Source organism: Larimichthys crocea, chromosome VI, assembly GCF_000972845.2.
Source record: "Larimichthys crocea isolate SSNF chromosome VI, L_crocea_2.0, whole genome shotgun sequence".
In the NCBI taxonomy this organism is placed as follows: domain Eukaryota; kingdom Metazoa; phylum Chordata; class Actinopteri; family Sciaenidae; genus Larimichthys; species Larimichthys crocea.
Genome location: NC_040016.1, coordinates 19,577,802 through 19,605,477, shown reverse-complemented (window position 1 = coordinate 19,605,477; position 27,676 = coordinate 19,577,802). Strand labels below are relative to the sequence as shown.

The following is a 27,676-nucleotide window of genomic DNA, read 5'->3' as shown; positions in this document are numbered from 1 at the left end:
CCAGTCGATTTTCAAAATAAAACACCCTAAAGGGGAATTATTTAATTACTTACTCACAGTAGAAGCACCCAAACTGAGGATAAATTACAAAATCTGAGCATGTTAACGAAGTCTGGCAGGAAAAACTGCTTCTGAAACGCTCCTGGTGAAAACAGCATCGCTGCCATCACTGTGAAGATTAAATGTAACGAGTTGGATTTTTTATTTTGATCTCATTACCTGAGTGTCAGAGCAGAGGTGATGAGGAGTCTGGAGGATTAACCAGAAACAGACCTGAGTGCTGCTTGCTTTCATGATGTCCTCCTGTGATCACAGTTTGTTAGACACCTGAACAAGTGAGAAATGAAGAGAAACGGCTCATGAATACAGTCTGTTAACACTCCAGGCTGCTTGTGGCTGCATCATCGTCTGACAAACCTGACATAAATTATTGTTAAATTATTGACAGCAACTTTTTGATGTGTCGACTATAAAAACAAGTTAATAATAATTAATTTTTCTGTGCTAACCACGTTTCATCATCATTTCAACTGAAGATCTGCAGCTCTGTGTGTAGACAGACAGGTTAACAGGTCCCTTCGTGGACATGTGACCATCATCACATTGGAGCTTCACGTTAAAAAATTAATTTATCTCCCTCTGGGGAAAATAAAACCGGTCGTTATGACCCAGCCCAGAAAGTCACGTCACCATGGCAACAGTTCAGCAACGTGTAGCTGCCATGGCAATTAGAGCTTCAAAGAAAAGGTGTGTGTGTGTGTGAGAGAGATGATGATGTGATGTCCTCGTATATCTGGTAATCCTCTTGTGTCTCATCTCCAGATTTCCCATCACGCTTCCCGAAGTCACGCCCACTCGAGTGGCACAGTGTCGGCCGTCTTGGTGTCCATGCTGTTGGTGTGTGTGTTGGCCGCGCTCGGCTACTACGTCTTCAAACACAAGACCGACGCCTTCCGCTTCCAGTACTTCAGAGTGAGACACACACAAACACACACACACACACAGTGACAGACCTGGTGTGAGTTGATGGTCACATGATGAGGCAGAATTTAAGTAAAACCGGTTGTCACGGTTACATGACCCAGCATCTTTAATGACTTAATTAATACATTTATTTGCTTGTTGCAGTTGCAGGATATTTGACTTATAATTGTGTCCATAGTAACCTGATGCTAAACACTAAACAAAGACGTAACCTGGTTACTAAATATGCAGCTGCTCAGTAATCAGAGTTTTTATTTTGGATGCGCTGCTTTCTTATCGTAACTGGGCTGAGATTTTCCAGTGCAAACTGACTTGGTGACGACGTTGTGTTTTTAGTTTTGCTTCAACTTTGGACTTTCCTTTCATCCACACAACAGAAGCCAGGTATCTTGTTTACATGACGTTTAAGAAAGAGAGAGAGAGATTTCAGTCAAGGGAGGTATGACTACATCTTCAACCAATACTGTGCCTGACTAGGCATAACCCTGAAAGAGACGGACAGACAGACAGACAGAGAAGTCAGTGGTGAACTTACATCAGTCTTTGTTCTCTTCTTACTCCCTCTTGTTTTGTTTTGTCTGTTTGGCTATTGTATTTCATCTGCTCCTTCTGTGCTGCCATCTTGGCCACGTCTCAGATGTCTGACTTGGTTAAATAAAGGCAAAATAAATGAATCCGATCTGACAGTAAACACAAACTGAAACACGGTCGTAGCGGCTTCCGGCTATCAAATGAAATCTGATAAACGGAAATGTTCACCAACTCGGAGGCACTACGCCTCGAAGAAGGAAAATTGATAGTCAATTAATTAATTTAGTCTCGACCTGAATGTTGCTACAGAGAGCCGGACTCTCGCACAGTGACCTTGTGTTTCATACACTGAGGAGAGAGTTCACTTTCAACTGTTGTACCAATCAAAGTTACAAAAGATATTTATGATATTGCAGCTCAAAGAAGGTTTTGCAGATTGAGTGTAAAGTCAAAGGTGGTGAACTTCTTGCAGCACTACACCCATTGTTGTAAATATAATATATTCCAATTCTATCCATTTCCTTCTGCTTATCCTGGGTCGGGCCGTGGTGGCAGGAGGTTTAGCAGTTTGTTCCAGACGTTCCAACACAATTCAGCTCATCCTGGGGGATCCTAGGCTAGATGAGCTATGTAGTCCCTCCAGCAGGTTCTGGGTCTGCCCTGGGGTCTCCTCCTAGTTGGACGTGCCTTAAACACCTCCAAAGGAAGGCGCCCAGGAGGTATCCCAATCAGATGCCCGAACCACCTCAGCTGGCTCCTTTCAACGCAAAGCTCTACCCCAGATGTCTGAGCTCCTCAACCTATCTCTAAAGCTGAGCCTGGCCACTTGTATCTTCAGTCTCTTATTCAAACCTCATAACCACAGGCGAGGGTTGGAATGTAGATAGACTGTAAAATCGAGACCTTTGCCTTCCGCCTCAGCTCCTTCTTCCCCTAAACGGTCAACCAAACCCGCCAGTCCACTTCAGGCTTAATTTTCATCATTCGTGAACAAAACTCTGAGATACTTGAACTCCTTCGCTCAGAGCAGCAGGTCGCTCCCAACCCAGATGGAACATTTCACCATAGTCTAGCAGTAAACCATGGCCTCAGACCTGGAGGTGCAATAATTTAGAAAGGTTTCATTGAAATTACTTTAGTAAGTGTCATACATCAGGAATGAATGGACTCCCTGCAGCCAGAATCAAGTGTTCACTCTCAGAGCTTAATATTTGAGATGACATGGCTGAGCTACTCAAAAACTCTTTCCATTTATATCGTAAAATGTTTGATTTGAAAAAAAAAGCGTATTCTAATTATCTGTGACTCACTCTGTATTCAGTATTTAGTCCATTTTAAACCACTTTAACTGCGAATCTTGGCGCTGTTTTCTCTCTTACTCTGCTCTTAATGGACTAAACATTGTCTACGTTTCTCACAGTAGGTTTGATGTTGTTCAGTGTTGTGTTTAAAGTTTCATTCCTTCATGATGAACATCTCCCTGCCCCCACTGTCTCTCTGCCATCTGTTTGCATGTGATGTACTGTGATGTGTATTGCTTTGCCTGGCTACGTCACGATCACTGGATGCGCTTCAGTTACCACCGACTATCTGAAGACGCGATCATCTTCACTCACTGTGTGTGGCTGTATTAGCGCTGATGTTTGTCAATTGAATCCATTGAAGCTGATTTGCACAGAAGGGGGCCAATTTTGCACCAAATGTATGAATATTTCCTCATTTAAATATGAGCAAATAGCACCCAGATGCTATTGGCTTGGCAGCACTGTTAGGCGGCAGGCGTTGGTCCATTTAACCCTTTGCAGGTGCTTTGTGAATTTTGTTTTTGACTCATTTGCGACAGTTTCGCAGCTACAAAACTTCCAGAAATCACATAATTAAGTTCTTTATAAATTTAGAGAGGTTTATTAAACTACTGACGCACAAATTACATGCTGTAAACTATCAACTACGGCCAATTTAGAGCTAGAGTTTGTCCGATCTTTTTTGAAGTCACTGCAGTTTTCTGTTGGTTTTTTTTCCTACTGGAGTTGATTCAGAAAATAATCTGGTTCACAGAAGTTGTGCGTGATCTCAACAGTCAGTGATTCAGCATCTGGTAGTTTACGGTCGCCCTGCTAACAGCTGACATTCCTGCTGTTTCCTCCGTGACAGAATGAGGATGAGGACGGTGCAACGAGCGGGAGCAAGAAGCCCACGCTGGTCTCCATCCCCAACCCTCTGTACAGCGGCTCCAGAGCGTTCACCGAGCCGTTTGGGGTGAGTTGATCAGTTAGTCTGTTCAATCTGAGCCTCCATTCGCTAAAAACAGTTGGTGGGTGTTGATCAGGTAAGTGCGAAACCAACCAACTCAGACTGCAGAAGCCTCACGTGGAAGCTTCAGATGAACTTTAGAATACATTTTTTAAAAATTAGTGCTGTATTTTGTTTCCAATCACATGCAAAATGGATCTCTTAATGGCCAGTATGAATCTTTCCTTATAGACAGTTTAACCTGTGACTGCCTGTTGTAACAGGTTCTTTCCATGCTTTTCAAACAATCCCAGTCTGGCTTCTTGTTTTTAGTTACCACTAAAGACTTCCCTAGAAGCCGTCGATCCTCCATGAAACTAAAGGTGAAGAGACAAAATTCAGACCAAACTTCAGCAGAAGACACCTTTCTCCAACCTTTCCAGTCTTTTAACACTCTGATGGGATGATTCTGGGAATAGACATAAATATTCACTTATTTGGACAGCCCTCCACATACTTGGTGTACTTTTTGAAAAGGGGTTTCCAGATTTAACAGTTTTCTCTCCATCCAAACAGGAGGCCAATCAGGAGTTGGATCCAGCAGAACCTGAAGAATCTCCAAACATCATCAACCTGGATTAGTAAATCCAGTTTAACCAGTGAAACTGGAGCCGTCTGTTTACATACCACAATTACTTGTTGCCTTAATCATGGTTCAGCTCTCGCTCAGATCAAATGAAACTTGGCCAAACGCTCTCTAGGAGGAGAACCAAATCAGTATTATTTTTATATTAGCAATAGATAAAATGATTATGTGCAATGGGAAAGTTTCTGTAGGTCACACAGCTGTCACCACCAGCCAGGTTTTGTCCATCCAAGAAACCAAAATAAGCTCCAAAGAGGTACAAAGTTGGTAAATACAAAGCCAAAGACTCTTACAGTATTTCCTTGTGCCGTAGAGCTGTATTGTTGTCCAGGAACTATTAAAAACATTAATGAGCCAACAATATTTAACTGGTTGACACAGTGTACTTTATTATGACTCACCTATCTGCTGCTGGAAAGTCCCCAACAAATTGATTTCAGTTGTTTCAATAACACTTGGTAAGAACTACTCAAAGAATTAAACTGTACAGTCAAATGTTTGGACACACCTTCTCATTCAGTAGTTTTGCTTAATTAATAATTAGTATTAATTCATAATTAGTTTATTAATAATATAATATATTAATAATTAATTAATTTAAGTCTTTTCTACATTGGAGACATTAAAACACATGGTGAACAAAGCAAAACTGTGGTTTATGCTTTAGATTTGTCAAAGTAGCCACCTTTAGCCTTTTGATGACCAACAAAGAGTCTTTGTGAGACGAGAGAAGGTGAATGGTGTTTCTGCATGTGTTTTCACACACACACATCAGAAAACCCCCTGTTGTTTTTACGGTAAAAAAAAAAACGTTGGCTATGATTGCCAAGATTTTACCGTACTACTTTTCTTTTTTACAGAAATCGATATACTACTGTTGATTATGTTTAAGGCTGACGTTTTATTCAATATTTCACCATATTAAAAAAAACAAAACTAGGGAACCATATTTCTTATTTGCAGTCCCCCATCCCTCAGCTGGGTCTAGGTCAGATGATTGTCACCTGATGTAGCACTCATCACTCTCCTTCTTGGTCAAATAGCCCTTACATAGCCTGGAGGTGTGTTTGCAGTCATTGTCCTGTTGAAAAACAAATGTTGGTCCCACTAAGGACAGACCAGATGTTTAGTATAGAATGCTATGGCAGCCATGCTGGCTAAGTGTACGTTGAATTTTAAATACATCACCAACAGTTTGACCAGCAAAGCGCCTCTACATCATCACACCACCTCCTCCATGCTTCATGGTGGGAACCACACATGCAGATATCATCCATTCACCTTCTTTGCATCTCACAAAGAGTCTTCTGTCATCAAAGTAAAATGTGGCTACTTTGAAGAATCTGGAACATTTTTCTTTGTTTACACTATGGTTCTGTCTACCATATAGTATATGTGTTACAGTTGTCCCTCGCTATAACGTGGTTCACTTTTCACGGACTCGCTGTTTCGCAGATTTTTTTAGTGTAATTTTGCATGTTTTTTTACAGCGTACTGTACAGTATGAACGCGCATTGTCTTCTGCGTCCTAAATTGACTAAGGGAGAACCGCACACGTGTTCTGCGTCCTGATTAATTAAGGGAGTACTGTACAAAATGCGTGTAAAAAGGTGTATAAAAGTGTGTGGTTAGGGGTTTTACGGCCTTAACACGTATAATAATTGTAAAACTTACTTCGCGAATTTCGTTTATTGCGGGTTATTTTTAGAACGTATCCCCCGCGATAAACGAGGGACCACTGTATTTCATAGTTTTGATGTCTTCAGTATTAATAATCTACATCATAATGAATACTAAAAATGAAGAAACAACAGCGATTGGGAAGGTGTGTCTTGATTGGTATTTGTGATCTGGTATCAAATATTTGGATCTTCAGTGGAAACAAAAAGGCTGGGATGAATACTGGCCGTATCCTGCTGCACTGAACCAGCTGCATTTTGTGTCCATCCGCCATGATTTAAAATCATAACCTTTGAGAAGATGATAAACTCTGCCTGTCTGCTGCTGTATTGTCATTTATCGTTGATGGTGTATGTCACTGTGAATGTGCCGAGTGTGTCAGAAAATGATTAAATCACAGTAGTGATGTGGAGGAAATCACTGCAGATGGTGATGGTGATCATGCAAACACACACAGATAAATGCACAGACACTAAAACCTGAACAGAATGAACAGCAAACTTCTCCCACATTTAGAAAAAACGTGCGCAAACTTGCAGAAAATCTTGTGAGTTCAGTAAATCTAGTTTAGTTTCCCCTCTAGACACAATCATAAATTTTACACACTTGACCTTTAATGGACACGTTTCTACACACACTAATAGTGATGGAGCTGTGATGCAAGGTGTGAGTGGACATGATTAAACTTGAAATCACTTCAGGCGGAGTGACTTGAAAATGTCATGTTGGGGGTCTTAGAACCTGTTTCATAAACGTACAGAGATGGGAGGTAATTAACAGAGAGAACCAGAGTTTCAGTCAGAGGACAAGCTCAACACAAACATACACAAATTCTTTACTTTCTGTACCATAAACAGTATAAAATATGAACGTAGTATCCTTTGCGTCACCCACATGTTTCTAAAGAGCCGTTGTGAAGGTCAGTGACAGACATTGCCATGTTGCCAACTCTGGGCTAATCTAAAAAATGGGCGAAGATGTGGACGATTAAAGGAGCTGAGACATGCTGATTGGCAGAATCTCTGAAAGCCACAATGTGTGGAGTAACTGCAGGACCATCCAGACTCTTTGAAAGAAAGCCAAACACTGATCACTAAAGCGTCGTCATTTAGTCCGCCTCAGCACCACCGATGATCAACATCTTTGCCAATTTTTAGATTAGCCGGGAGGCATCAGAGGCCGGACAGCCAGAGCCACCACACTCTGAGCTTCAGAACAGCTCTCGAGGAACCTGTGGGTGACATCGTGCATACAACATCCATATTTTATGCTGTCTATGATCAGGACCTGCAGTGATGTTTGATGAAGCTGAAATTTAAACATTACACACCACATAGTGTGAAACCAGCCAGTGTTTCAATAAAAAAGACATGAAGTTATGATCCTTTGTTGGCTTCTCCTTCATTTCTGTGCTTCTAGATTATTTACACGTCTTGTTTACGTCAAAGTGACAGAAATCTGCTTCAGTCTTCACCCTGATAGGATATGATGTGTCTGTGTCTTTCATAGGCCTCCACATCTGTTCTGTTCGTACTCCTGTTTTTCCTCATGGCTGTCTAAACTGAAGAATTGTGTTTTGTTTACACAGCCAGCACATTTCTTTTTACACACTGGCTTTCTGTGTGAAGGCAGCCATGTTGTTTATGATGGAAGGAGCCAGTTTGTTTCTTCTCCTTCTTCTTCTTCTTCCTTCTGTCCTCTGCTCGTCTGTTCGACTATCCAGGCAGAAAGAGAGATGGTTGTTATTCTGCTGCTTCTACTGCTGGCTCGCACTAAAAAAAAACCAAATGCTTCCTCTCTCCGTAGACCTTCACTTTAAATAGCTTCCCACCTCTGCTGCCGACATTGAAGACGAAAAAACAAGCCTGACCTCCTCCTCCTGCCGTCTACATGGCTGTCAAGACAGTTTATTGGTTTGACATCTCAGCTGAACGTATTGCACACTTTGTACCTATAGTGTAATTATACAGCCGAGCCATATTGAGAATAGAATATCTGTGACGAGGTAACCTTTCCAAAATGGAGAGCGAGCAGCTGTGGAGGTTACTGTTCCGGCTGTTTCTCTGCCTGCTGAGCTCCCTTCCCCCAACGCACAAAGAGCTGAGCGGCAGCGAGCGCTGGCTGCAGAGCGGAGCAGCTTGGAAATGGTTCTGCCTGAGAAGCAATGCAATGCAATGGAGGAGAAAGAGGGAGGGAGAGGGGGGCAGTGAAGACCGGCGACCCCGACCTCCACTGCTGCTGCAGGCTGGATGGCTGTTTGCAGACCTCAATTTGAACTAGTGTTGTTGGTTCACGTCCAACCTCCCATCTGATAAAACGATCTGATCAGGTCTGATGGTCAGCTGAGGGAACACAAAGTGACAGATGGTTTCTGTGGACTGGAAATGGAGGACGTCATTTCTCGTCTATCATGAGTCTGAAGCTTGCGGCCATGTTTGCTTTGAGCACATAATTTACATACTCAGCTCTGACTGGACAGATATTTTCTCACGTTGCCAAAACTTGCACTTCTTTTCTTATTTAAGTCTTTCTAGCTCGAGAATGGTGAAGTCATTGACTTTCCTCAGTTCTGTTTCAAGTTCTTTATTAGGTCAGAGGACATTTCCACAACGTTAAACCTTTCTCAGCTTCACCACATTGTGCTGGGTGACTGCATGTTTTTCAAGGATCAGGTCAAAATGAATGGTTTTCAAGCTTTTCAGTCTATGTGTTTGAACCATTAACAGTACAAAGAATGGACGTTGTGCAGTTTCTGCTTGGTTTGAACAGTGGGTAAAGCTTTTAGACGTGTTTGGTGTTAAGCTCAGTTCAGCAGTTTTTGTCTCATGAACACTGACACTATGTTGGCATACGACAGCTTAGTTCATGTCTTTCTTTTTCTTGCTGCAGTCCGAGTGAAAGTGCAAGTTGTGGTGAGTGGAGAAGATGTTGACTGCAACAATCGACTTTTCCTTCATTGCTGTTTTTCATAACTGAGTAGAGTAGAAAACAACTTTGTAACTCTGCTCCTGTGGATCAGAGCACATTTTAATTTGTGTCACACTCTGGACAACCTCTGAGTCATAGTCAGTTCCAGTTAAAAGAATTGATAATTGGCATCCTGTTGCATCACAGGAATGGAGGATGTAAAACACCAAAGGCATCACTGAAGGTCTGAGCAGGAAGTTGTGTAAAAATATTCTAAATTTAGTGCAATCGGAAACAAAGATCCAACTCTCGTAGTACAAATGCTATGAAAATATTCTGTTCTTGCAGGAAGAAGAACTTGTACAAACGTAAACCACATTTTTAACGTACAAACGTAAACCAACAGTTTAAATAAATCTACATACAGTAAGTCTCCAAAACTACCTAAAAGATTCCTGCCATGCATTTGATACAATTAATGATAATTTTATACCCAAACCTCTTGCATGACTCCAACCAATGGGTCAGACCCGTTCAAGTCCTTGGGAAGGTGTGAACCAGTGTCTTTCCAAACAGAGGGATCCCTCCAAGTTGTAGAGAAGAAGCAGGATCACTGAAAGCCACAATGTGTGTAGTAACTGTAGGACCATCCAGAGTCTTTGAAAGAAAGCCAAACACTGATCACTAAAGCGTCATAAAACATGGGTGGGTGTTCTCATTTTTCAGGCTCCAGTAGAAAGCACAAAGCATCGAGCTCCCTGGAGGCACAAATCTTTAAATCATTGCCTTGGTGCAGCAGCATCAGATTTCCTAAAATTCCCTGGGAATAGATTCTCCACTCCACTGACTCGTCTGAAAATCTATCACAGATGTCGCGGGTGTGAACAGCACTGAGGGAGATTGGTGGGAGAGCAACCAGTCATGGCAAGGACCTGGAACCTCCTGGAGTCAAATTTAAGACAACAGACGAACATTTTTTGCCATGTTTACCGAGGTTCAAAACACAATTATGTGTAGTTAGCCCTGTGCATTCTCTTTATAAATCAATCAATCAATTAATGACAAAGGGGGGTGTTGTTTAGCTCAGTTGGTAACATGCACTCAGTGCCATCTGTTGCCGACACCCAAGAAAGATGCAAGCATTACCTGAACCCCACTTTGAGTTTGACTTATATTCCTATGTGTCGCTTCCTCATCTGGGAATGAGAGCCATGCCAATAGTGATAGCGACAATCTGATGAATACATGTTTATCCAGTCCCTTTAGCTCTTATCTGGACCAAATTTTAACCAAAATCCCAGCAGGGCTGGCAAAAGAAATGAAAAGGGAAGGAAAAGAAGTGGCCACAATAAAAATCATCACGCTAATAAGTAGGTTTTTCAAAAAGTGAAGAGAGGGTTGGGACTATCAGAGCTCCGAACTGCATTCAAGTGGAGGATGTCAAGCTAGCTAGTAGTAACAATAGCCTGCAAGTTCAGGGGTTGAACAAGATCTGGGAAATGCCACAAACAAGAGAAGAAAACATTGGGAAGTTCATTTGGAGTAGCAGGTCCCATCATTTGTGAAACCCCTGCAATGAAGGGATCAATTACAAAGAAGGTTCAGAAGGAATTATGATGAGAAGTTTCAGCTTTTGTCCCACCAAGTATCCAGCATCCCGGAGGGGGAACACAGCGGACAAGACATGTTCTCTCACAATGATGCACTGACCAGACACCTTCATAAGGGTAAAACTGTACCACAGGGAAGAGTGTAACAGCAATTTACTAGGTTTCTTATAAAGTTTTATTGACACATACCAACATATTTATTGCTGGATTTACTGACTGGAAACACCCCGAGAGAATAACAGAACACAAGATGAGCGATGAGCACACAAAATGCATGCTTTCACTTATTCATCATATTCAACATCTTGCCACTGGGGTTGCTTCCCTTGAGACACAGACTGTGAAAGTACAAGGTCAGTACAGGAAAGAGGTGTTTAAAACAAGTAGACTTTGTACTTCACATTGAAGAATGTATTGCCCTAATTGGGGGCAAAACAAAGCAAGCAATTGTTATAGAATTACAATGAGCAAAGTATTTCTGTGTGATAGTAGACTCAACACCTGATGTGTCTCATGTGGAACGCAGTGCTGGATCTCTCCAGTTGCCGTGGCCAGCCATATGACGATGCGTCAAATATGGTTTGGAAGTTTATCTCAAGAAAAACAACCTATTCAGTCATGCACAACGCATTTCCTTGAATTCGGTTGGTATTGTGTAGAAATAGTTGACAGGAAGCAGGCCAGTTTTCTGACTTATTGCTTCCACCCACCAATAGAATAAAGATTTCAACAATGTGGAGCAACAGGACACATGATGCAATGTCACTTTGCTTTGTACTAAGCTTTGGAAGCTGGTGAATGCATTGATTACCACATTTTTGCGATATTGAGTCAAGCTTACACGCAACAGCTTGAGACACATGATCTCTGTATGACTTTTATAATTGCTGGACACTTATGTTGTATCGCTTTGAGGGCCAAATTCGTATAGGTATGACACAAGTCTACCTATATGAGATTCAATGCACGAGTAAACAAAGAGCCTCAGAGTCTTTTATGAGCTTCAGTGCCTAAGGGCTCCTGTGGGTACTAATCTAGCCCTGAACAGTACAGCCAACTCTCTCTCAAAATAGTTCTGTGCCGTCAGAAAGTACTACCCTTAAGCTATATCCCAGGAATTCAATCTAGACCCCCTTTACTTCTGTCAAAATACACGTAGAGTTCTTCAGTTCCTTAAAAGGTGGGATTTTTGCAGAGTTGCCCAGTGACCCAGTTCAACATCTGGGTAGAGGAGACTACCAGGAGGCAAGCAACAAAAATATGTTGTCCTTCTGGAGTCATCATGAACGTCAAGGTCTTGGAATGGAGGGCAACACAATAGTGGTAAAGTACAGGTCTGACATGTTGAGCAATAAAGAACATGGAATGTATTGAACTTGATCCTGTGAGCTGACAGATGTGTTCAAAACAAATGAGGAAATGTTTCTTTCTTTCTTTGCTCAGTTGCATGACTTAAATTCAAAACATTCCTTACATAGCCTGGAGGTGTGTTTTGGGTCATTGTCCTGTTGAAAAACAAAAGATGGTCCCACTACGTTTAAACAAGATCGGATGACGTGTCACTGAAGAACGCTGGCCTTAAATTTCCAATAAATCGCCAACAGCAGTGTCATCAGCAAAGCACAGCACACTATCACACCTCCTCCTCCTCCATGCCTCACAGTGGGAACCACACATGCAGATACCATCCATTTACTTTCTCTGCAGCTCACAAAGACACAGAGGTTCAAACCGAAAATCTCAGATTGAAGGGAAATCTGGACCAGTCCAGTTTTCTACCGGTCACACTGAGATGCATTGCTGGAAACGTACCACCAACATTGCGTTGTGTTTTTCTCTAGCAATTTTTAGATATATAAATAAAAGTTATAAACAAGCTATAAATACAAAGGCTTTACTAGTGTACCACTTCTGTTCTGTTTTGATGCTAGTAGATGATATGGGATGGGTGAGACAAATGTATGACACTGATATCACAACTACTCTGGACAACCTCCGAGTCAGTTCCAGTTAAAAGAATTGACTGGTTGTCATTTGCATGTGTCAAGAGAGAGTACAGATGCGTAAAAATCAACCTTTCCCAATTTCGCTATGTGCTTCCAGCGATGGCATGTTTGGTTGACAATAAATGGCATCCTGTTGCATCACAGGAATGGAGGATGTATGCATACAGGATGTAAAACCCCAAAGGCATCACTGGCAGGTCTGAGCAGGAAGTCGTGTGAAAATAGTCTAAATTTTGTGCAATCGGAAACAAAGATCCAACTCTCGTAGTACAGATGCTATGAAAATATTCTTAATGTTCTTGCAGGAAGAACAACTTGTACAAACTTAAACCACATTTTTGAAATTTCCATTCATAAATTAAAACAGTTTAAATAAATAAATGTAGACAAGACACTGATATCACAACTACTTCAGCTCAAAGTTCATGCTTATCAGTGGTTAACTACTTGTTGCTAAACCCAAACTGCTTGTGACCAGCTCAAGGAAGTACAAAATGGAGATATTATAAATTAGTTGCAGGTTACAAGTGACTTGTTTGAGCAACCAGGCTTCATTCAGCCCACCTCAGCTCCACTGATGATCCACATCTTTGCCTGTTTCTAAATTAGCCGGGAGGCGGCGGAGGCAAGATGGCTACCACACTGAGCTTTCACAGCAGCTCTTTAGAAACCTTTGGGTGGCGTAGATACTATGTCCATGTTTTATACAGTCTATAGTTGGCACAGACCATTACAGAATACTGTTCAGTACATCGTAAAAGGGACACTGGCAAAGCGCTGTGTTCCCATTGCATGGGTTAAGCGAATCACGATGCAGAAAGGAACTTTACTCCACCTACCGAGGAGGTCTGTGTATGTTTTTTTTTCACATATGTGAAAAAATGCTGACTAATCGCTCTTTGGTTCAGTGTGAAAACACAAAGTGTGAAAACACCCCAATACAACAGTCCTGAAGAGTGGTGGCCCGTGACATAGGCAGTACAGTGGTCCCTTGTTTATCGCGGGGGATACGTTCTAAAAATAACCCGCAATAAACGAAATCCGCGAAGTAAGTTTTACAATTATTATACATGTTTTAAGGCCGTAAAACCCCTAACCACACACACTTACACTTACATACACCTTTTTACACACATTTTGTACAGTACTCCCTTAGTTAATCAGGACGCAGAACACATGTGCGGTTCTCCCTTAGCCAATTTAGGATGCAGAACACAATGCGCGTTCATACTGTACAGTACGCTGTAAAAAAAGCATGCAAAATTACACACAAAAAAATCTGCGAAACAGCGATTCCGTGAAAAGTGAACCGCGTTATAGCGAGGGACGACTGTATAGGCAAATGCTAAGGGCGCCATCCATCCAGGGGGCACCACAAATGGGGGAAGAAAAAAAGAGTAACTTTCACTTTTCTTATAGTAAAACTAAATGGTACTATTATTTCTTGATATGAAAAAATAAGCCCAAATTAATTTAACTGAATAGCAAAGCCTATTAAATAGTAATAATAATAACAATAATACTTTTTCTAACCTTCATATATTAGAGTGGTAGGGCTGGTTGTTTGTTGTGTTACAGTTCATATTGTCTAAAGTGTGTTTATAGTTTTAAACTTTACATCATGAATGTTAATGCTTCATAACTTAGCATTCCCATATGTTATATTATACTGCAGTTCACTGCTTCTTTGCATTCTGCTAATGAGCAGTAATAAAATTGAATCTAATTTGAATATCAGAAAGAATTGCATTGCATATGATACATGATGTACAGAATAGGGGAGTCATGCCTCTCTTAGGTTTTTCATTTTTATTATTTCGTTTAATTTTATTCTTGGTATCATGTTTTTTCATGTTTAGACTGTATCACCTAATTGTTTCAGACTCTCCTCTTCTCTTATCAGATGTGTGTCCCACCCAGTCACCAGTTACCTCCACTTTAGCAACATCGAGCAATTCTCCTGTCACCTCCACCTCTTGTTTACAGTTTTCATTTCGTGGGTAGTTAAATCTTATACTCTGTGAAGGCAATTTTTATATCTTTTTTAAAAAATATATAGTTTCTTGTGTGTTTGTATGTAAAATGGCAGCGCTGCGATGCAAGGGGGGGACCACCTGGTCCTGAAACAAATCCTACCTTCATGGTGTTTTTTGTTGAAACTCTTAAGAGTTCCTGATTCATCTTGTAGTCATTTGAAGAATGTAGTTTGTAGGTGGCGTGTGGAACTATATCATATTACACAGAGAGGCATTTCTATTATTTAGCCCTCCTTTGTTGATATAAATAAGGAGAACAAAAGGAAAAACTATGAGTGAGAAGATTTCCATTAGAATTCACTGATGTGAATCAAAGGTCAAAAACCAGCCAGCTGTGCATCTTGCTTTGCTCGTTGTGCCACACTGAAATGTCACTTTCTTCCTTTTGGCCTCTTGTTTTCCACCTGCTCCACAGCAGACTGATCATACTAGCACACTTGTCACTGACCACAGAGGTACAAAAGTCCAACAACCCTGAAATGACACCTCAGCTACAGCGTCAACTATCTTGGAACCCATTGGCTATCGTCTGACAATGATTTGGTGTCCTGGGCAATGGACCAATGTTTTGGGGCTTCCAGAAAAACTAGCTAACATTTGGTTGATTTTAATGACTTTAATTTAATCTGTGTGTCAGGATGGTTGTTTTTCCAGATTTGACCACATTCATTTTTAATCAAATTCACATGACTTCTCTTTAGTTTTGAAATGACGTAGATCCTTCTTCTTCTTCTCAAAGATATTTTCTTCTTCTTCTGTCTTCTTCTTCTTCCTCGTCAGCTTCTTGCTTTTGAACTTTCTACGTGTTTTTGCTTTTAATCCAGTTTTGGAAAGTTCCTTTCTACGTGTTTTTGCTTTTAATCCAGTTTTGGAAAGTTCATCTACTTTTCCATGATTCGGGTTGTCTGAGGGGTAGGGGCAACAAACAAACTGCTGTATACAGCACAAAAAAATCTTGATGCAGCTTATATGAAACTTCATCATGTTTTCTCCACCAGGACACAATAGTGGACACTTAATCCTGTTTTCTCCACTAGAAAGTGCACCTTAGGAGGCACTTCATCACATTTCTTTCACTGGGCAAGCATTCTAGCTGACCTTCATCACATTTTCTCCAGTAGAAGTGCACAATGGAGGGCGCCTAATGTTTTCTCCAATTGGCGGGGATCCTAGAGGGCACCAATTACGTTTTCTCCACAATACATAGAGGGCACTTCATCCCAATCTCTTTATTTGAAGGACACAAGAGGGCCCTGCATCACGTTTTCTCTACTAAGACACAATAGTGGGTACTTAATTCTGTTTTCTCCACTAGAAAGTGCACCATAGAGGGAACTTCCATCATATTTATTTCACTGGACAGGCATCCTTGAGGGCACTGCATCAAGTTTTCTCCACATGAGTATCACATTATCTCCACTAGAAGTGCAGGGTTGAGGAGGCTTCATCTAATTTTCTTGCTATATGGTGAGCAGTTTGACATTATCAGGGCCCATAAATATATTCACATAATAACTTATGAATACAAAGTGCTTTACACGGTTAACCCAGGATGAAATAATTTCAGGACTGCAATGCCAAAGTTAAATAAAATGTGCTAGCATTAATAAAAAGCCGTCACTGATTCTGCAGCCTCAGATTCTTAGGATCTTTTATCAGGCCCAAGATCGACATCATTGTCACGGACTGTTTCTTGTAAAAGACAGCTTGAGATTTTTCTACAGATAATTTAAACCCCAACATCTGAGACCAATTTTTAACTTCAACAATGACTTCCTAAATACGTCAAACATGAAAAAATGTGGACACAGCTCTATCAACAAAATATTTGGGCATTTTCCAGATGTTGAACAACGGCCCAGTGACAAACGACCTTTGGCTTGGCGAGTCAGAGGTCTAAAAACATGAACAATCTGATCACATGGTTATGAAATTAAGCTTTCTCAGGATTGAAGATCAAACTGCACGAGTCATGAAAGAAAAATAAAAAACAAGATTTATTTCTGAACAGTTTTATTGAACAAAAAAAAAACTTTCAAAGATCACGTAGGAAATACAATATTATACAAGTGTTGCACAAACAAGACTAACAGAAAGAAGATCTAGAAAAGGGAATTGTTGGTGGTGACCATGACTGTATAGACATATCAGAGATGGGTGCGAGACTCTTCCAGAATGTAAAAATTCACCAGAACAGAGACATGAAAATCTGCAGGGCTGACCAACAAATACTGATGTGGTCTTTAGTTTAAACAAGGGAACAGATTGCTAATTTGTAGTGCATGGATCTAAAGTCAGAAAGCACACATTTCCACTTTAAATCTGATTATTTCATTCTACCAAGTGGCCTGTAACAGATTCCACATCATTTAAACATGAAACAGATGTTTGTAAATCCGGTTTTATTTTTTATCTTTTTAATGGTTTTTGAAACAAAAGTCCTCATTTACCAACCTTAAGGTGGTTTAGTTCTACCTGGACCTTTAGTAGTCAATATTTCTGATATAAAAATGTAGTTTGACAAAAAAAAAAAAAAAAAAAAATCTTAAACCTGCTCACAAAGGTCTCTCACAGATGATAACATGAAAATGGATTCAGGTGGTTCCTCACAGAAGAAACCCTTTGGAAAGCACACAAGGCGGTTTGGCATGCTCATCCCAACCTGCAAGGGGCAGCAGTGCTTGTCAGCCCCTTTGTGACAATAACTCACAGGAAATCAGTTATTAAATGCTCTGATCTGAACTAGAAGAACATTCTTGTGGCAATCATTCAGCACCGACGTAACGCAAAGTTAGCACCTGTAGCAAAACCAGTGTGGGTTTAAAGTCAAACCAAATTTTAGAAATAATCTCAGAAAAAAATATTAATGACTTATGTTCAGGAACAGGAGACAAATTCTCAAAGAGCATTTTTATTTTAACTTTAAAAGGTGAGCCACAATAGTTTGATCACAGCTGAGGAGTTCAAGAAACAAAAAAATGAAGATTGTTGTTAAATCTCACCATCAACTCAACAGAACAGAAGATGGATCTGATTGGAGAACTTTCTTGTCATTTGCATGTTGTTTGCTTGTCGGCAAACAAACAGGCAGTGCAGCTCAAGTTAAGAAATGTCAACCACAAGCGTTTTTAAATCAGCATAAACGCCAGTGCTCCACTGACAGAAGTTTATTGGACTTAAAGTAAATACTGAGCAGCATTACACCACCAGCTGATGGTCATTTCCCAGCCCAAGCGCACATATTGTTGTTTTTTTATCAAGCTTACAGAGGTGGACGAGGGCCACGTCATGGAATGGAAGAATTTTTTAATTTTGAGGAGGAAAAGTGATGATTTGTAGAATAAACTCAGTCCGAAATGTGTAAAAACAGAATTGAGAGATTGTGTTTAATGATGAGAAAATGTGAGAAAACTGTAGACAGAAGTTTTATATCTGAGAACTCTTAACGCTTTTCCCCATAATTAAAATAAAAAATAAAACCAGAACTTGAAATGTTTTCACGAGGCCCAAGTCCTCTTCCATACTCTCCCTTTTCTGCATTTGCTTCCACTAATTCATGCTGTCTCCATGTGTGGATGAACTAAACCAAAAGGAACACTTTGTGAAGCACTGTAGTTCAAACAGATCATTCAGGTATCAATCTATCTCTGTGTGGGCCACGGATTTGATTCCCTGCTATACTTGCTCCCAGAGCCTTCCTAATTTCCAGTGGAAACACAACAAAAATACAAAAAAGGAAGACAAACTAAGCATGTTTCTCTTTTTTTCCCCTCCTTTTGTTTTGTTAATTGTTTTGCTGGAACAAACCAACCACCACGTCTGCTCGTCTGAGGACTATGGAAACCTGCCCTGCTCATCCACCAGTTGATCTGGACATCCCAGGAAAAAAAAAATACTTTAACAAATCAGCGTTATACTTCAAATGAGTTATAAATACTCTTCAAACAACTGTGAGCCACACCCAGTGTCTTCGCGAAGGGCAGAAAATTCACCTTTCTTTGACCTAACAGTCACAGTGGATGCTGCGTCACAAAGATTCATCAGCAACATCGGCTAGCAGCCAGTCAACTCAAAGCAGAATGATGGTTGGTTCAAGTATTGAGTATCACAAAGTAATGTAGACAGTGAAAATGTACCAGCTTTCGGCCGATAGTCAGTTCCCAGCCTGCTGAGAAAAGCCTTTTAAATCCCGAGTGCCTCGTCAGAACCTCCACAGACAGACTGACTGACTTCTCTACCGCCGACACTCAGAGATCACAAAAAAACATGTAAGACGTCTGCTATGAACACTGGGGCTCAGCCAGGTAGAGGCTAATGGATGTAAAACACTAACATCTGCTAAACAAAACAATGTGTGTTTGAGGGGAATTGTCATTTATTCTGGTATCTGAAGTCTCTCAGCACGTGGTTGAGAGGTTGGATCTGAATCACTGGAGACAGGTTGACCTGCAGGATCTTTTGCGCTTTCCTGCGGGCCTCAGCCACAGAGCGGGAGTTGTCCACCTTTATCACTTTACACTTAAAACTGTTCTTGTCCTTCCAGCCATTTCTTTGCCCGGCTGGGTTGTTCAGTTCCTTGGGGTCCTGACTGTCCCGGTGGAAGCCATTGCTCTTCCAGCCGTTGCTGGTCAGCTCTGTGTGAGTTTCTGGGAATGCCCGACCGTTGGCGTAAAAGACTGGAGCGGAATCGCCGATGAGGGCGCCGTCCAGTCGAAGGGGACAGGACAGGCTCTTCTGGCTGAACAAGGCCACGGCTTTGGTGGACGCCCCGCCACCGTTCTGAGAAGGCTGCAAAGGTATTCCTGAAAGCGTTGGAGGGTGCTGCTGCTGTGAAAAGGCAACAGACGGCGCCTCCAAGGATGAGTCCCAGGAAGTGTGGATCTGGAGTCTGGCCGTGTGGAAGCCAGAGAGGCCTTCAATGTTGGTCAGTCTGAGGCACGGCCGCACCTGCGACATCTCTACAGACCGAATGGGTGTCCGGCTGCAGATGAAGGGATGATGGTCCACCAGCAGCTCCGGAGGGCCAGGGCGGACCCCTTGAATCCTGGGGCTGCTGCTCTCAGAGGTATTCCAGGACGGGTGCACTTCCCTTTTCTTAGCCATGGGCTTCCTTCCCCTCCTCTTGGCGGTTGGTCTGACGGTCCTGTTGGGTGGCTTTAGCTTGTCTTCAGTCAGGGGCTGGTTTGTGCAGGAGCGGTAGCCGTACACATCCTTGCTGCGCAGCACGGTGGGTTTGTGGCCCTCTTCGCTCAGGTCCTGCACAAAGGTGACCAGCTCCCCGCTGCTCGAGAGGTCGTGGGACATCGGGCTGAGGATCTTCAGAGCATCCAGGAGGACGTTGTGCCCCGCTGACGAGATCCGGGACCAGGAGTGTACCGCCCTCCGCTCTTCATTGGCGAACACCAACGGCCGACCAACCACGGGACCTCGTGCCGCATCAGCCATGTTTCTAGTCCTGCCGGGAAAATAGAGAAAGCATTCGGTTACTACATTCAATAGACAGTCTTAGTTTCAGAGGTGTGGAGGAGTGTCTGATTGGCGGACGCAGTGTGACGTCAGGCTGCCAAAATGCACTAGCCCTGTTAAATGGATTGGAAAGATTTTCACCACAGCACAGTACATTCTGTCTAAATTAGAAATCCATCATGCATCATTTTTCTTCAATGTCACCGTCACTGGAAATACTGCCATCCATACATTTAAATTTTACTGCGTTGTGACTGTGACAAGAAGGGTGAAGAGATTGACACAAATTTTGTTCATTGGGCAACAAAAACAATTCTAAAAGCAGATACCGTTTGACTCTGTTCATATCCAAACAATCAAACTCACATCCTGGCAGACAAGTGTTTTTGTAAGTGGATACTGTGTCTATGAAAAAATGTAGTCCAAACATGTTCCAGGTCTGACTTGCATTTCCTGAATATCTCTCTATCACAACAATTTCTATTGGTTGTGGGTGACCTTCTGACCTCCTCACCTCTCGTTAAATCTAATCCAGAAACCGAGGCGCCTCCTGCAGCTGAACCCACTGCGAGATGATTATTGACGAGAGCCGCCCGGTTAACAAGAACGTGTACCGCTGCAGCTGTGAACACAGGCTGGAGATTTTTAATAAGTAGATTAATGCTCGGGGGAGCAGCTAGTTTACTGTCGGTGGTGTAATCAGACACCTCACGCAGCCAGACAGTAACACAGCGTTTATAAAGAAACAGTAAAGCGCCACATCCACAGAGAGAACGACCCCAGCTGGCTTGTTACAGCATTTTGCTCTCGGTTCAGCACCAGTTTTACCACTTTATACCATTCATCTAAACAAGCCTTATTAGCTACCATGGCAACCAGGACCTTTGGGAGAGGATAAACAGGGATGTTCGTTACACAAAACTTCACCTGGTGATTGGAGGGAAAATTTTACATTTACACTAAAAACAAAGGAAATGTTGATTAATCATAACCATGAAAGGAAATGTTGTGAAGATTAAATTTATCCCCCAATTGTTTGATGAACGATGAACAGGTTTGAATTGTTCTTTTGTGGTAAGAAAAGTCTCCATAAGTCCCCATGTTCAACTTCACAGCAGAAATAAACATGTTTACAGCCTGGTACTGGACTGGTTTTAGATAATTTCACCAATTATATAAAACTCACCTGTTCAGATTATATTAAGGCTTAAAGTTATGCAGAATTAAGCGTGTGGACGCTTTGATTGACAGGTGGCTGCTGTTACAGATGGCTTGTTTGAGCACCCAGGCTTCATTCGACCCTCCTCAGGTCTGCAGACGATCCACATCTTTGCTGATTTTTAGATCAACCAAGAGGCGGGTGAGGCAGGACTGCCAAGATGACCCTGAGCTCCAAGACGGCTCTTCAGAAACGTACGGGTGAGGTCACACATACGCCATCGATTCTTTATACCGTCAGTCGTTCAGAGGTAGTGTCGGTTTACAGTTAATAGTAATCCATATTGTATCCATATTACTTTAAGACGAGAATTGGGAAAATTTCAAGAACTGAATGTGTCCAAATTTGAGATCTTTGGTTAAACTCTTTGTGAGAGGCAGAGAAGGTGAACAGATGGTATTTCCAATAAGGTTGTCACAATACCAGAATTTTAAACTTCAATACAAGATCAGTTTAAAAAAATTCGATACCACGGCAAAAAGGTCCACAAAGCAGTGCAGCTACAGAAAAGGTCACTGAACACATTGAGAACTGGTCACAGAATGACATTGTAACTGTGGGTTGTATTTATTTTACTACATTACCATATTTCTATTAGGTTATTTCTAAAGTAACCACTTTAGTGCTTACCCACAAACTACTTTCATCTGCTCACCTCTGCATCTTCAGTGTACTACCAGATAACCGTATAAATATGGACGTATCTGCAACGTCAACCACAGGCTTCTGAAGCTCAATGTGTGGTCTTGCTAGTCATGCCTCGGACTGCTCAACCCAATGAGATGATTGGGTTTAAGTGGCCCACAAAGTTTAGGAAAAACTGCCAGCAACTGCTGAGCCTATACAGAAACTCGGGAAGACAGCTGGAAAATCGTTTCAGGTGGCGACCGGTCGTCAAAGTAAAGGGTTTACGCTTGTGGACTCTTAAGGCTTGGTGTGACTTGCACCTGTCTGAAGGAAATCACCGGTTTAGTGACACCAGTGCTCCAGCTAAGGTTTCTTGTTACTTGATACTCATATTTCCTGGTTAAATACAGGAGACAGATCTGTTTCAGTGCAACAAGTCTAACCATTTCGGGCTCAAGTCAATATCCACCAGCTTAAGCTGTACTTAGGTCTAGCCGTTAACATCCTTACATGTTAACATTCAGGGTTGAACTAATGTTTAGGTTTTCTTGATTAATCATCATCAGTCTTCTATAAAAAGTCGGAATATTGCGACACATTTCAGCCTGGACTCTTTATTTCCAGGTTTCCATGAGACTACAATTTGGTTAAATATTGAGTGAGAGGGTGGACGCCGGCTGCCGCTACAGTGGTTGCGATGGCCAGCTCAAATGGTGTTTGACAACATTATGGAGAAGATGCCTACGGAGATAGACCTTTACGTTAACTAGAAACAGATGTGTATTGCTTTCCGCAAAGCCACAAGACTCGAATGACAAAAACAGTAATTATACCTTGCAGATCATCATAAAACACAAAAAGCAGTCTACGCTGCAAAATAGTAACACCAAGTAGCTTCATTTGGTTTTCAACAACAGAAAGACACAGCTGTGGTAAAGTGACATAGACAACGAATGAGAATGAGAGAGCACCGATGGTAATAAAGCAGGTGAATCAGAGAAATAACTGTTTTTTTATAACTTGCATTCAGCACACCCTTCTGGCTAACTGCTGCAGACCTGATTGGGTCTGAATACAGACATCAGCAGAAAACTCCTTAGATGGTCAGGTTGATACCATTAGAAAGAGATGGCTGGAGAACACCCAAAAGTACCTGGGAGGAGGAATGATGCCGGATAAAGTTGGGGGTGAGATCATGAGTAGGAGTGATAGGAGGGGAATCATGGCTGAGCTCCGTGATAGGAGGACAATGGCATAAAAGAGAGAAAACCTTGTTTGAACTACAGTGAATTTATAGTGCATTTGAACTCTGTTGGCCGAGAGAGAACATGAAGACATCTGGTCCAATGAAAGACAGTATAAAGAACCCCACGGGTTTCTGAAGCGCTGTATCGAAGCTGTAAACCGTGCGTGCGTCTGGGCGACACAGAACTTTAGCTTGTTGTTTGTTTTGAAGCGAATTTCTATCGAAGCGGAGCTGTCTTCATGGAGTTCATTCTTTCCGGCAGAAACACACGAACAGCCAATCAGCTAACAGACAGGCGGACCCAGCAGAAACAGCCTATCATATCCCCGGACGTCACGGGTAACAGGCAAACAGCCAATCATTCAGCAGCTGTGTAGTTCGGTTGCAGTAGTTGCCATGTTGGTTTGTTTACAAGGGAGTAGCATGCAGTGAGAAGCCGGGAGGAGAGCAGAGGCGGCTGCTGTTTGTTTCTGCTGTGAAGTTTAACATGGGGACTTTGGAAATTGAGTTGTTCTGTAGCCAACCTCAAGTGGCTGCTGAAGTGAGGAAAAGAAGACAGGGATGCAGAGCTGGAGCGGGGAAAACAGTACAAACCAGGTTTGACGTCAGTCTCCCCTTAATAAGATGGAGGAGCTAGCGGCTCATGAACTCATTTCGCACTCGCTGATAACTCTGGACGGCTGTTTTCACAGCAGCGGGTGAGTCACGAGTGGAGGAGGCTTGTTGTTAATGACTGATCACAACCTGTGCGTTACAGAATGACAACCAGGTGTGCTCACTGTTGCTTTACCTGGTCCGGACTTGTAAGAATAAACACACCGGCAAGATCCATTTTTCACCGTCAGTCAAAAGGTGAAATGAAGAATGGAGGACAGGAAGAGAAGACGAGGGATAGATGGAGAGGAGACAGAAACAGGAGACAAAGAAAAAAAATAAAAAAAATCCAGACAAAGATCTATGGTGTCACAGCAAACAAGCCAACTTCCCATGATTCACCATGACGGCATGACGCTCACAGTGAGCCTCTCTGTTTTCTCACATGGTAGGAAGTGATAAGAGGGATGACCAACATGGGGTGGGGGGGTTATTCATGTCTAGATGGTATGCAGAGACTTGCGAGAATTCTTGCGTGATCTGTACACGTCGCTTCTGCGTGTGGAAGAGCCAGTGTGTCCCGTGTGAACGCAAACTTCAACGTTGACTTTAATTTAAACTGTGAACCTTTCCTAAACTTAACCAAACAGCATCTGGAAATAATAAAAACATATCAGGTCAACTTGGTCTAAAAATAAAAAACCCTTGACTCTTCCCGAACCCCGTCTGAACCCGGTTCTCCTGGGTGAGAGTCCGGTGTTTGACACCACAAACATATTCTCCGACACCCGACCGTCTAAATGCTTCGTCAGACAATTTTAGCTTTTTTAAAAACAAGTCTTGGGTTTTCAAACACCAGTTGTGTGTTACATGTGATTTCAGAAACGCTTTCCTGCCAAACGGTGCCTTTGAGCCTGATTCAAAACCTCTGAATCACCATCCACATCTGATTTTGTGTGATTCCCAAAGGTCTGACGTTGAGATAACTGACGGCTAACCAGGCCAATGAGAGCTTCGTAGGTGGGATAAAGACTGGGGACATTTATCTTCCCGCTACATCCTTAAAGAGAGAATGAGAATAGACTTTAGCAAAAACTGGATCAGATGTTTAAGAAAACAAACGGACACATTCTTGCCAGACAAGTCTGTCTTTGGACAAAAATAAACATGGGACCTCATCTTGCGGCATGACATGTTCTTGTCTGTCCTCTCCCGTTCACTTATTCTTCTTTGGAGTTAAGGGGGAAAAAACATGAAATTGTGTGAAGTGCCTGAAGAAACACAGCAGCATAGAAACTCCACTGCCAACTAATGTTTGACGGTGTAAGACGCAGAGCGACGCCGACACACCAGCGCAGGCTACGCTGTAGTCTACGTACAACTATGAATCTGTCTAAACCCTCCAGAGAACACAGAAAGGTCAGAACAAAAAAATTCAGGGGAGGCATCTTTTGTGTGAAGCACTTACAAATTATAATTTGTTTATATGCAAAGTGTTCTACAAATACAGTCTGACTGATTGTAAGCAGCCGGTTTTGGTCTCTGTAGCTAATTTCCCCGTTCATGACAACTGTACCTCGTAGATTTTGAGCTTCAAAATCGGCTCTTCAGAAACCAGTGGGTGACGTCACAGATGCGCTGTCCATTCTTTGTACTGTGATTAATCCCATCACCTTCACCAGGTTAATTACTGGATGCATTGCCGTGAAAGTTAGGGCAAAGATCTTGTGTTTAGAACCAACTAGCAAATGTTACCACACTAAGAAGCTGAATTAAACCTGCTAAACACCATATTAATATTATCATAGTGAGCCTACTAGTAGTAGCATTTAGCTCTAAGCACTGCTATGCAGTGTACTTTAGTCCCTGAATATAAAAATACAAGCAGACTGCTCCACAACATTTCAGCTTAATTAGGGATAGCAGAGAGAGAAACGGAAAAGGCAAGAAGCAAACAGTAAGGACTCAAAGTGAGCAACCAAGGCAACATTAAAATAAATAAATTCGAGACGAAAACAACGCATTCTTTGAACCTGACGTCTTAAAATGTGACTTCTTGGTGCTATAACTGGAGGACAGGTTGAAACCGAATCAAACGCAAATCTCCCTGCTCGGTGAGAAGTTCCTCTCGCAGGTTGTTTTCATAGTGAAAATGCAGCTGCTGCCTGCAGCTGCAGACGTGTGGTTACAGGGCAGTTAATCAAGGCGAGTCACCGCAGGGGCTCGTGATTGGTCAGTTAACGGATGAATAGGGAGAACTTCATTAGGTGCAACAGAGCAGGAAGATCCAGCCTAGGTTGCTGTTGGAAACCAAAACCTTAACTCTGCAGCTCCATATCCTTTTTGTACATATAGAGCGTGTATAAATATGCACTCACAGCGCTGCAAGGACATGAAATGTGACCCAACATGTGTCCATCGTCACAGGTTCTGCAGTTTTTTCCCCCCATCCGCCAGGGTTTCCATTTGTTTATTACATATTTAAATCTCTCCAGTCATAATGTCCAGTCCCTCCAAGCAGATCTTTGTATTAGAAACATCACTAATTCTTCATCACCCCGTCGTCTCTGCGCTTCAGGAATATGTAGAACAAGCCGCCCGAAGCATTATTGGTCATATTTGGCCCATAAACTATCGGGCAAGACAAATCAACACCATCAATGATTCATTAGGAGTCATTAGTGGAGACCTGACTCTGAGTCAAACCTCTGCACTTTGTATTTTAGCTGCGTCACTGCACACAGAGCGGAGCAACAGCATGGCAGGCTGTAAACTTTACAAACGGACTCAAAATGACCACAAACCACAAAACTAACTGTGATGTAATCAGAGACGGGTGATGAAAAAACCAAGGGCAGTGTGGCTCCAGTCTGCTGGCTGCCCCGGTGCTCTCTGCTCCGGTGATGACAGTCGGCGAAGTCGGCTAAACCACTTTGTAACCGCTGTGATCGTCTCTTCGGCTGACAGCGCTGTCACCAGCCCCGCGGGAGACGCTCCGGGGTGCGCCGGGATTTTAGAACTGAACGACGATGAACTGACGCACATCCCGGAAATCTGATCTGTTTGTCACATGACAGATGAGGAAGAAAGGCATTAATTTCCATGACGTCACCCACAGGTTTTCTGAAGAGCCGTGGTGAAGCTCAGCGTGTGGCGGTTCTGGCCGTCACCATCTTGGCATCCTGGCTAATCCAAAAATGGGCAAAGAAGTCGAGCATGGATGGAGCCAAATGAAGCCTTGGTGCTAAAACAAGCTACGGCACCGGTCAGTCAAGCGGCTAAACCCAATCAAAGCATCCACGCTCTTAATTCTGCATACCTTTAAGCCATAATATAATTGGAACAGGTGAGTTCACCCCTATTACAGTTGTCATAAATGGGGAAATTAGCTATAGAGACCAAAACTGTTTCTTGTACCAGGCTGTAAACATGTTTATTTCTGCTGTGAAGTTGGACATTTGAACATAGAGACTTATGGAGATTGTCTCGTTTTGTAGCCAGCCTCAAGTGGCTGTTCAAGGAACTTCTTTATACTTTATATCACAGCCACAGAGGTCACCACTCGGGCTAAATCACGAGCCTCATGTAGGCTTGTATGGGAGTTCAGTGTAGCACTAAACTTCAATCAATCTTCGAACTGAACACCCAAATCTGATTATTCTGACAAAATCCTGAGTCAGGTACAGCCTTTAAATCTAGCCTTTGTGACAGCCTGTCTGATAATTGTAAAGTTGAGAGTCAGTAAACAATAATATATGAATACGATGACCTCCAATATGTCTGGGACTCTGAAATCTTTCAGGAAACATGGACCACTACCAAACAGAAACCTGCCTTGTTTGTTTTACGTCCCTGAGACAAAACTAAATCCAAATTCAGGGTACTTTAAGGG

General features: G+C 42.2%; 2 protein-coding genes across 4 annotated transcripts in view; one reads left to right on the top strand and one right to left on the bottom strand.

The window, feature by feature from the left end:
* The window catches only part of stab1 (stabilin 1), a 60,611-nt gene extending 55,850 nt beyond the window's left edge, over positions 1 to 4,761 (top strand). For 2 of the 3 annotated variants that reach the window (XM_027278819.1, XM_027278818.1), the window contains exons 69-71: positions 823 to 972; positions 3,670 to 3,774; positions 4,324 to 4,761. In XM_027278819.1, coding sequence (XP_027134620.1) covers positions 823 to 972; positions 3,670 to 3,774; positions 4,324 to 4,389 — 321 coding nt within the window. In that variant the 3' untranslated portion in view covers positions 4,390 to 4,761. Of the gene's footprint in view, positions 1 to 822; positions 973 to 3,669; positions 3,775 to 4,080; positions 4,269 to 4,323 lie in introns of those variants that run through there. The other variant, XM_027278820.1, reaches the window with a different exon arrangement.
* Positions 4,762 to 17,027: 12,266 nt separating this feature from the next.
* Positions 17,028 to 27,676, bottom strand: part of ccdc71 (coiled-coil domain containing 71) — a 21,322-nt gene continuing 10,673 nt past the window's right edge. Inside the window, exon 2 of the mRNA XM_010745560.3 lies at positions 17,028 to 20,087. Within this exon, the coding sequence (XP_010743862.2) occupies positions 19,004 to 20,077 (1,074 nt within the window). The 5' untranslated portion in view covers positions 20,078 to 20,087 and the 3' untranslated portion in view covers positions 17,028 to 19,003. The remainder of the gene's footprint in view (positions 20,088 to 27,676) is intronic.